This window comes from Tauraco erythrolophus, chromosome 12 (assembly GCF_009769465.1).
Source record: "Tauraco erythrolophus isolate bTauEry1 chromosome 12, bTauEry1.pri, whole genome shotgun sequence".
In the NCBI taxonomy this organism is placed as follows: domain Eukaryota; kingdom Metazoa; phylum Chordata; class Aves; order Musophagiformes; family Musophagidae; genus Tauraco; species Tauraco erythrolophus.
This window is the reverse complement of record NC_141476.1, coordinates 6,473,848-6,485,440: the sequence shown is the minus strand read 5'-3', so window position 1 is coordinate 6,485,440 and position 11,593 is coordinate 6,473,848. Positions and strand designations below refer to the sequence as shown.

Here is an 11,593-nt window from a genome sequence, read left to right as displayed (position 1 = left end):
TATTTTAATATTGTTAATTTTCCTACTGCAGTAATCCCTCTGATATGTCACACGCAGACTTTTTATTTTTTAGTTTTTTGTTTAAAGACATGCTTTTTCTATGTAAGACATTTAATCTTTCAAAGTCCTTCCTTCTCTGTGAAAATGATGTTCAGCCGATTGGATTCTTAGACAGAAAATGGCATCACGTCATTGGCTGAATAAGGAGAGTGCCTGAAGTTTGATTAATTTGGCAATATGAAATGCAGCAGAAGGTGTTGTTAAGGGAACTGGACGATGTGTAGCGTAGCTGAGCCTTGCAAACCTCCCGATCCTTGCAGGCACTGAGAAAGAGCTGTTGAAGTTAAAAAGTCAGAGGGAAATTTAGCCAGTTAGTACAACAATGAATGCAAGTATGAAAAATCAGTTGTCTGTATTGGATGGCAAAGTATGCCAGCACTGGGAGACAAAGAAATTGCTCTTTCCCTTTATGATAGGAATCTCTTTATAATTTTAACACAATCTGTTCTGTGAAAAGATCAAATCTTCCATAGAGTACGTGTGAAATTCAGACTGGCCATACTCCAGTCCCTTTACGTGCACAGGTCGAACAAAAGGAAGCTGATTTCATCTGGGGATTAGAACATAATTCTGAGAAACAATTACTTTGTTTAGCAGACAGCATCATGATTAAAAATTAATGCTTGCAAAAGTCAAAAACAATAAACTGTTACCTTCTGAGTCACTATTAGCCTTCCAGTCTTGGGGCTGGTGTGTATTTGAAATGCATCTCGGATATCTGATGATGTTGTATGCCTATCTGTAATGTGTTTAAAGTAGTTTTGATACTGTCTGAACATTTATTATTTTGTTTTTAGCTGGCCATGTGATTATTTTTATTTTCAGCTCCTTTGTAAATTCAGCTATGGACCACTGGGAATATTTTCCAGCTTTCTATTTACATTGGTCTTGGCTTTTTTAGTACTCAGATCATTACAGTTTCATTTTTACCACTGAATTATTAAAGTTATCCAGGCTCCTGTGTTGACATGTTGTTACCTCAACTGTCCTTTTTTGGACATGACCTTTGTTGTATGACAATTGCATCCTGCAGGAGGGACTAATAACCCAGAGACAAAAGACATTTAGCAAAAGGAGTCAAAAAGAAAAATAAACAAAACAAATACTATTGTAATGGAAGCTGACTATTCTGTGTGCTGCAAGTCAATGGATAATAACGTCTGTCTAATATTTTGTTTAGAGAATGGCAGTGGTCTCTGCAATGTCCTGGGTCCTGTATTTGTGGATAAGTGCCTGTGCAATGCTGCTCTGTCAGGGGTCCCTTCATCACACTTTCCAGCAGCATCACCTGCACAGACCAGGTAGGACTGAGATCAGCTGTGGGATGCCACAAGATTACAGACTTTCTACCCGTGCTTATGTCTGTCTTGATAAATGATTCAGTAATTGTAAAATCTATATTTTATTGTTTTAACCTTTGAGTTGCTTGCCTTTATATTGCACAGCATCTTTTTTGGGTTGGTCTAATGTGTTGTGCTATGTGATGTTGGAATATTCATCCTTTAAAGTCATCTTCTAACAACTTCCCAACACAGGAATCTTGTTTTGGATAAACATTTACGTTGTCCTTATTTCCATCTCCCCTGCTCCCCTTTGGTCCAGTTCTGGAGTGGGTATATAACTTGTGTGACAGCACAAGTTTGGATAACTTTGCAGTAACTGACCCAAACTGGACATGGGTTTGTTACTTAAAATCCTAGCACTGAATCTTACTCATAGTCACTGGTATTTACTGGAGGTTGGGTGTTTGCCTTAGCATAAATGGATAAATGAGACACACAAATTCTAAGGTTCTTGAGTTTACCTCTGAAAACTGATGGGGTTGCAGAAGGACAGCCCAGAGGAGAATTTGGGACTTTCAATGGAGTTAAATGTCTGTGAAGTCAGAATAAATCCCACAGGTTAGCAGTGGAGTATGCAGCTCACTTTGACTGTTGTGATCCACAGAGACTGCACATTAGTAGTTTTATTGTGCTTTTATTAATAGAAATGGATCGTGTTACTTTTTCAGCTGTTAATTGTGCTTTGAAGAATACGTGCCGTGTTAAAAATTGAGGAGTTGGCATATTCTAGCACAGTATTACCATCTGGTTAAAATTAGATGGGCCAAGAATGTTGCTTCACAAATTTGGGTCCAAGGAAAGGTGAGAGAGGTTTTAAGATCTTTAGAAATGAAAGATGGAAAATGTTGACTTACAAGATGAATCATTTAATAATGATGTGGCAACTAATAGTTTATTTTTTTAATCTAGTGGCATACTTGAAGACAGATGCTTTCAACCACAGATCTTTAGCAACCTTAATGACTCAGTTTTCTCAACTACTTTCCTCGTCTGAAAGCCATAGGTATTGGCATGGTCTTGCTTTCTTGTAATAAAATACACACAGTATGGAGGAATAATAGTCCTAAATCTTCGATAGACCAGCTCTTGGTAGCTATGTTAAGAGCATTAGTTCATCTGGTGCTCTATCTTTATTAGCTGGCACTGGAAGTTTGAGAATATTTGAAGTTTGAGTGGTGAGGTTCTTATTTGGGACTTGCAAAGAAATGAACAAAATATTTCTTACATGCAATTTTAAGTAATGCTGGTAATTTCGAGTCTGTCCCTCAGTGAAAGGAAATAAGAAAAAAAAAAGCCTAGCTAAACAGAAAGGTAAAAAGAAAATATAATCTTGTTTTGCAAAATCAGTTGAAACAAGTGACATTATGAGAAAAAATGAGAGCTGGGCAGGTTCAGAGCTCTGCAACATTTGCCTAAGGTTGAAAAATCACCTTTTTTATGAAGCAAGAACAGCAAGACACTGAATGCATACCAAGTGTTGGGGAAATGTGAAAAATTACAAAATCTTTCACTCAGAGATGTGATACAGATAGAGTGAAGGTTTTACAGCTGCCTCATCACCTACTTAGAAACAGCCAAGCTTTTCCTTCTGCGAGCGTTTCTCAGGCAGCTTCTCCGCACCCTACGTGAATAAGATTGATGGTGCTCTGATCCCAGGCAGCCAATTTCAGTCTCTCAAGAAATAATCCAGTACATTGACAGATGAGTGGAATTTGACATGATGTTCACCTCAGATTCAGATTGTGCTGCACCTGGGAAGTACCAGCTAGTGAACGTCCTTTAGGGAAATGGTTAGATTTCGGACAATTTCTGTTGTCACAACAGAAAATCAAGACAGTGTTTTTTAGAAGGCCATGAATTTGCAATCTGCCAACTGAATGTGAAAGGTTGTACATAAAAGGGATGGAAATATGTTAACTAGCAAACTGAGTGATTTTAATGTATTCAACTGCAGTCCCTGAGCACACCCTATTTTTCATATTTATAATATTAGGAATGCGTCATTTACTTTTAGTTAGTCACTGTGTAAGTAAGATTAAAACGTTCAGCCAAATAAAAGTGAATAAAAAATGGATGCAGATGAGCCAGTGCATAATTTCAGTAATTTAATATTTGTTATATGAAATTTCAACTTATTGAATCATGGCAAATATAGCTGTAATCAATAGCATGCTCAGCATACCTTTTCTTTCAGTTCGTGATCTTCCAGAGATAATGAGATGCTCTAAAATAAGAGAATTTGAGCTGTTCAACTCCATTGTGGGGCTGCTTGGTCCAAGATAAATAAGAAGGCAGGTTCCACCCTGTCTTACAGAATAGAAGAGTCTCACCAAGCACAGGAAGGTGCAGGTAAAAGATTAAATCCTCATGGAGTGTATTTGGCATAACAAACTTGAACAGAGCTCAGTGGATTAGCACAGCGAATATATCTGTCTGTACCACTGCGGTTAATCGAGTTTTGAAACCCTGGAAATCAAGGGCAATATATGAAAAACTTAGTTTATTATCAGAGATTTCTGAGCTTGCTCTTTGTCTTTTCTGAAAGTTTCTTAAACAAGTGTCCAAGTGGGTTGAAATAGATTTATACACACTGTGCAGTCACAAAAGTTTAAAACTTCCTTTCAGTGCAATATAATTTTTCAGTTTTACAATTCAGTACTTTTTTTATTCAGTTAGACAACTTAGCAGAAGGGATGAACCTGAAAACTAATGCGATAAACTGCTTTATGTGACAGGATTTGTAATTGACTGTAGCTTTATTTTCTGTGAAATGTTGGCATTCAGTTTGAATGCTGCTGTTAAGTATCCTTAAGTATTGGTGGCTGTTCCTGTGACTCTTATAGGTGAGGTGGGCAGGGTAGATTTTTCAGGCTGCTTTGCTGGGATCTGGAGGAGACCTTTGGAGGCGGCTAGCTGAATATCATTGCAGTGTAATTCCCCTTGGGTAATACACATGGCTTTCTGCAGGTTTTTTTATGACTATATTTCATTTTCATGAAGATTATGTTAGGCAAAGGACACGTGAAAGCATTCATAGGAAATAACTTTATGTGGAAACAAATCTTCATTTTTTTCAAGCATGGTGTTTCTGTGTGATTTAATAAAAATAACAGTAATGAGAGGAATTCCACATTGGCCGTTTGGGGCTCTGAGATACACGCAGTTGTAAAGCTGTTGAATTGGCCTGAGGATTAGAGTGGACAGGTTGTGATTTGCAGAGTTAGCTGAATGCTGTGATAGTCCATTGATCATCCCATTGGCAGGATTGACACCGCCCAGAGGTAAGAAGTAAGCGCTGGCGTTTGGCAAGACAGGAAGATATTAACAAAGCAAAGGGTTCAAGTTTAAAAGATTAAAAAAACAACCACTCCCCCCTCAATCATGCAATTCTTAGTAAATTTCCTGGCTTTGCTCAATAAATGAGGGATGTTTTGCTCCTGGTGAGGACCATCAGCTAGGACTGAATTGCAGTGGATGATGCTGACCACGTGTTGCTTAAAATTACAGGAAAGCACATTGAACTGACCTGTAAGTTTGTGCAAAATAATCAGATACACGTTAAGGGTGCTAGGTTAGTCTTGCATACAGTGTAAAGATGTGAGGCAGACACAGAAACATGTACCTACTGTAGCAATGCTGACACTTGCAAATATGCTAATTAGAAATAGGCTTGTTCAGAGGAAAAAAATCATGGACTGAATCAAGGCTGGAATCATATACTAAACATGAAGTACCTTTTATTGTGGCAGTAGTTAATGATGTGCCCCTTGAAAATCATCTTAAGAAGCGATTGTCTGTATCTCATATCACAAGGAGGAAAAATCAGTCTCTGCAATTCTATGCAAACTCATAGCAATATCAACCTAAGGATGCTCTGAGCATGTTTCTCCGTAGACAGCATTTTGCAGAAACTTGAGTCTGTGGCTGTAAGCAAAAAAGTCTTAGTTCTGATCTTGGCTTTCCTGCTGATTTTTTTTATAGCCTTGAGAGGGGGGAACCATGTTATTGTTGTTCAGTCCAACTGGCAACTTGATGCCACACAGCTGCTTGCTCACCCTTCCCCACCCCCGGGGAATGGGGAAGAGAATTACAGGGGAAAAGGGAAGGAGACCTGTGGGGTGAGAGAAGAACCATTTAATAATAGTACTGTGAAATTAAAAATACTAATTATAAAATAATATATGAATATACATTGGTAATATCTTTAAAGAAGTGATGCACGGCATAATTGCTCACCACCCACCTACCAATGCCTGTCCCGTCCCAGTAAATGACTCTGAAACAGATAAGTCCCAACACTGCAATCCTGGATGAGTGGGAGGCCCAAGTAGGAGAGAGATGATTCTCCCAGAGAGACTAAGAGTCTGATAATGCCTCTGAAAGAGCAAGAATTTCTCCCTGCTCAACCCTCATCTGTACACTGGACATGACATTGTATGATATGGAATACTTAATTGGCCAATTTGGCCCTCAATCCTGGGTCTAGGTTCAAATCCTAAGGGGAGTTGTGGGCCCTTTGTCCTGGCCCTGCTCCCCCCCCCCCCCCCCCAGCCTGTTGGGCAGAAGCACAGGAAGCTGAAAGGTCTTTACTGCTTCAGTACCAACCATAAACATCAGTGTGCCATCAACATTCTTTTCATAACAAATCCTGGACTAAAACTAAAACACAGAGCTCTTCTAGCTGCTAGAAAGGAACAACTAACAGTCTCAGCTGAAACCACTGAAACCAGGACACATGTATTTTCGAGTTTCAAAAGGTTTTTGTGTTTTCCTGTGCCCCATATATGTGGCTATTCCATTCAAAACAGGCTGGGAAGAATATTGGTCTGAATCTAATTCCTCAGGAAACTGTAAGTGTAAACTGTCTTTACTTTGCAGTGCAACTGAGATTTTGAAGATGAATTCAACAGAATTTTTGCTCTTGGTATTGATAGAAGCAAGTGTAGGACTCGGTAGTCAATGTATAAATGTATATGGTTTCTGTGATTGGCCAGAATTGTATTCCATTGATCATGCAAACTGTTACCTTTAGTACAGTGTCCAAATTGCCATGCAACATCTTAGCCAGGGTCCAGTAGATCATGTCATGGACATGAAAGCTGACAATGAGTGTTTCTTGCTGTGTTGCTACAAATTGATAAGCTCTAAGGCCTGATTCAGGTCTCATTTACACTAGTAAATGCACAGGAGGCACCATGCATATCCCAGCTTGTTCATGATGAGAAAAACCTGCTCACAACAAGCTGTTCCAGTCACTCACTGGAAATCATCTCATGATACTGGTAAAGGCCAGGTGTACCGAACAGAAAGATCTGTTCTTGAAAATATGAAACTACCAACTGCTAAGTAAAGAAATCCAGGTTGGAGGTACTTACTCTGTCCCTGATCACATACAAAATATATTTGGAAATATGTGGACAAACATATTTATGTATTTTGTGTAGTCAGAGAACTGATGTAGTGAAATCATCACTTAAGGAGGAGATAGGATTACTAGCAGCATGATGGTGATGAATTGCCTACTGTGCTTGTGTGATGCACTTGTTTACAGCAGTAGACTTTATCAGAAGTATTGCACACTGTTTTTTATTTTTTTTTCTGAAAAATCCAACCTCCAAAAGAGAAACAATGTTGACTATAGGGTGTATTTCTAGCCAGAGCGCTAGCTATGTCTGGTGTTTTGTTTTCTGGGGTCTGTAAGCTGTTACTTTAAAGGGCTCTTGTCCCTTGGGTAAAGGGGAAGGTGTAGGCAGGCATTGCCAGGGAGCAACCAGTGCTCAATGAAGAGTCAAAGGCAGGAAGCCACCTCCTTCTCTGGAGAAGGTTGCATAGCTGCAAGGCTCACAGCTCGGCTGCAGGTGGAGGAAAGCTGTCACGGGTCATGCTGCTGGACGTGACGCCTTGTTACTTCTGATCCAGGGAGATGAAGCAACCTGAGAGAAAGCAGGTGTTGCAGCTTGATGGGCTGTGAAGAACAGCATGGCCAAGGTGTGCAGCAGGGCGCTGCGCAGACCGCTGTGCCCAGCACGGCTCTGCGGGAGCTGCTGGAAGCACGGCTGCGTTCCCTGCCATCACCCTCACCATGTACCTTGTGCAAAAGAGCAATGGCAAGGTGCTGGCAGTGGTATTTCAGGAGAAAGGACGTGCCTCTTGCGTGTGTGCTTTGTACTGGCAGTGCCTGTGCTCTCGTTTGGTCCCCCCTGCTCTGTCCCTCTGTCCTTCCTACCAGCCGTGCTCCTGTCCCCAAGCCATGCCATTTCAACTTTCCTTCAGGCCCCTCTGCAGGCAGCCACGCAGGCAGAAGTGAAATGCATCCCTCTTTGCATGGCAGAAGCTGCTCTGGGGAAACAGGGACCTCTCACTGCGGTGGCCCTGCAGGTGGCTTCTCCTCCCACGGCCCTGAGCTGAGCCTCCAGCCCTGAGAGCAGCCTTGGGGAGTCACGAAGGGACCTTTCCGTGCACTGCACTGTTTGTAGCTCGCTGTTGTGGCGTTAGAGATTGTGAGAATTCATACTCTGGTGGTTAAGTCCCAAGGAAATCTTGGCACCTACAAATATAACCCCCAAAGGCAAACTCTGTTCCTCTGCGCTGGAGTATTTCTGCTGATAACATCAGAAACGTGCCTTTAATGATTAGCCTACTTTAGTCCAAGGCTCATTTATATTTTAAAAGGCAATATCCAAGTGCATTTCCTCATAAGATAGATATGTTTTCTCCCATTAAGTTTCATATTGTTTTATCCTATCCCCTATCTTTGTATTTCCTTTTGAATGTTTTCTTTTCCACTCTGCTGTGAAATCAACCTTTGCTGTGAGCAAGATTTATTTTCCTGATGGGATTCAGCATTTTTGCTATTTCCAGATGCTCTGTACAGAACAGTTCTCTCCAGCTAAACTTATTTCTTTGCATGGGAGCAGTGCTGGAGATTTCTTTTGATTGTGCTCTAGGCAAGGACCATGAGGACTGCAGCACAGTTGGGCTCTGAATTTATGAGACTGAGTGAATGATGCACAATGGGGAATTGGGGGTGTGAATTAAGCTGAATGAAGTTACAAAGCCCATGTATGTATCTCTGACTCATATTTCTATGCTCTATTTAGAAGATTGTTCTCTGACATCTCTCTCTTGCCTTCTGTATTCCTTTCAGAACAACATTTTTTTCCCTTTTTCCTTCGCAGTAGGCAAAGAAACCAGCCCTGCCCTTCTTGAAAGGTCACTTCAGTAACAGCGGGTGCAGGATCCCTGTTGCTATCATATGATAACCAATAATCATGTCATAGTATTCCATTGGAATCCTTATTTCACTTTGAGAGAACAGTTTTGCTTGGGAACCGAATTGATGGCAGGAATGGAGGACCTTACTAGTTTTTGGATGATATGTGATTCCCTGAGAATTACCAAGTGAAGCGGAACACATGGCTGTCTGTCATCTGAGATGGCTGAATTTCCTACTGCCAGGGTGCTCTCATTGTGGAGCCTTGTCTTTTAAACTCGTGCAAAAGTGTCGTGGAGTGCTTTTTAAACTCGTGCAAAAGTGTCTCTCCTGGGAGCTGTGAAGTTTTACTTGGATATCATGCACCTTGCCTTCACTAAGTGAATAGGCAATTAAAAAGCAGCTTACATATGTGCATCCTGGTCTCTTAGGAGAGCTGCTGGTTCAGACCAAAATATGTGTTTAATCCATCCTCAAGCATGATCCAAAGCTCCTATTAGATTGATTTTGTTTTCTGTAGATAATCTGAATCGAGCCTTCATTGTGAATCCACTGAACACAGTAAACAAAAATCACTTCTGTAGTTAACTTGTGTGCAAGTGAGTTATGCTGATGGAGAACTTGAACAGAAGACTCCTATGAAGATAGATGTCAGTTTATTGGAAGGTTGGGAACTTGGAATTGTGATTTTTCTATGTTGTAAATAATGTCAGCAGCCAACAGGGTCTACAGATCAGTCTGAGTGCAGACAAGAGCCTCAGGATCTTCACTGCACACACTCTGATAAAACTTCATTATCTACTTTTTAGTGTCCTCATTAATGCTCTTCAAAAATGCTGTGAAATATTTCTGGCAAGCCAAGCTTCAGTGTAATTTTACTGTATTGTTAAGGATTTATTAATTATAATCTTTTCTTGCAGAGTCTATTTATATTAGATCATGACATTAATTGGTTGCCAAAACAAACTAGAGTTAATTGTGTTTAAGTGGTTGGGAGCAAGCAAGGATAGTTTATTTGGAAAATCAGTTTCATTGATTTATATGATTATTTTTTAAAAGAACATGGATAAATGAAGGGAATCTATTGTTTAGCACCTTCCCCTAAATGCTGCCCAGAAATCATCAATAACACAGTTTTGACTTTGAACAAATTCAAGGATGGAAAAGTATCTGTATTATATATATTTGCCTGTACAAACCTATTAAGAAGTAAATGTTCACATTCTGAATAATTATGAATTTAAATAAAATGTAAAACTAAATAGAAATGAGATGAAGTAACGCTGAAACTAACAGCAAGGTAATGTTCAGAACAATGCATTCTGAAAAGTGCATTTCAGGTAAAAGCGTACCTTCATTTTGAATTTGACTAAAGGTGCTTTGGATAAGGAGGCTGTGGTGAAATACACTAAAATATGACTAGATAAATATTTCCTATAATAATGATATTAATACAATATCGTTATATTGTATTTCTATGCTATAGTAATTCCTATCTTTTTGATCATTCATTTTAAAATCAGCTAATTTCACAGTTCAGAAGCTTTCAAACACCAGTTTATTTCATGTTCTAATGCTAAAATCATAACTGAGTGGAGAATTACAAGGATTTAATGTTTTTGAGGAATCAGTTTCCCAAGTTGAAACTCTTAATTTAAATTAAAAATATAGTTTGATATTTTTGTGCATTCCTTTCTGCCTTGATACTCCTCATCGAAAAAATAATTGTCTGTGTAAGATTTCTCTGTTATCCCACCAGTTAACTGAAACACGTTGTCATCCTGTTACATTACTAAATCCTGTCTGGAAACATGTATTCAGGTATACCAGCAGCTTTTTCCTGAAAGAAATCAAGCCCTCACGGACCTCAATATCAGTGCAAATGTGAAGGTCTTCTGTGTCCTTCTAGCTGGTACCAGCTCTTCTTTTGGTTTGCAGCAGCAATGAACTTAAAGAAGATCTAGTGTTTCCAGAAGTTCCCTTTTTCTCCGAATCTCTATTGTTCTAATAAAACATATTTCCCTTATCTAAAAATCTTGCTTAAATCGTAAGCTATCAGAGCAAAGAACTATACACATACAGAGCTACACTAAACACTGCTGTGAATACCATTACCTCATGAAGTTCCTCTCTTGGTTACTTGCATGGGGTGCTTTCAGATTTGGGTAGCCAGTCAGCTAGAAGTCACTTTTGTAGGTTAAAATAAAAACTCAGGATTTGAGTTGAAGATACCAGAAGTTTTTTAGTTTGTAATTGGTTTCAGTGTGCTAGGGCAGGATCTGACAGAGAATGATTGTGTCCACACCAGCTCCCATGTCTGTAGTATATTTTCTTCTGTAGTAATATAATATTTTTGTGAGGCTTTAAAATGCAGCATTCCCTCCCCTCCCCGGTAATTAGAAACTATCTTTCCATGGCTGAAACCTCTGTGCTTTCTCCATTAAGTCAGCAGCCTGGGTGGTGTTTATCTTAACCTTGTTTTGAGTTTCTCCAACAAATAGGTGCCTCCTTTCGTTCTAATTTCTTTTCTCTCCGTATTTCTATTATCTCTTTCTAGTTGGCAGGCAAGGAAATCAGATGTGCATCAAATGAAACCATTTGTCATGGATTAGTCCATGCAAATGCCTTGACAGCAGTAGACAAAAGCTGGTGAGTGTTTGAATGCTAACTTTGGAAGAAAAATTAAGGAGGCCAAAACACAAGTGACAGCAGTCCCAGAATGAGATTATTCAATGCCTAAAGCAAGGTGACACTCTTCTGTCCCCTCCATTGCCATTTTTTCCTCTTGCTGGAATCTTAAGACATTAGGGTAGTGCACAGTGACTGCTGCTAAGTGGAGAAGTGTCCATGGGAGCTCCTGGCTTTCCCAGGGCTACTTGATATCAGGACCTTCTCTTTGTCTATTAAAACCCATCTGCACCTCCAGCAGAGGAGAGGGATGGGGCTCACAGCTGGGCAAAAGTAGAGAAAACCATTA

The 11,593-nt window shown here is 39.8% G+C and overlaps 1 protein-coding gene across 1 annotated transcript in view; it reads left to right on the top strand.

Moving 5' to 3' along the window:
- Positions 1 to 1,243: 1,243 nt before the first annotated feature.
- TAFA1 (TAFA chemokine like family member 1) overlaps positions 1,244 to 11,593 on the top strand; it is a 227,288-nt gene continuing 216,938 nt past the window's right edge. Inside the window, 1 exon segment of the mRNA XM_009981931.2 lies at positions 1,244 to 1,361. Within this exon segment, the coding sequence (XP_009980233.2) occupies positions 1,244 to 1,361 (118 nt within the window).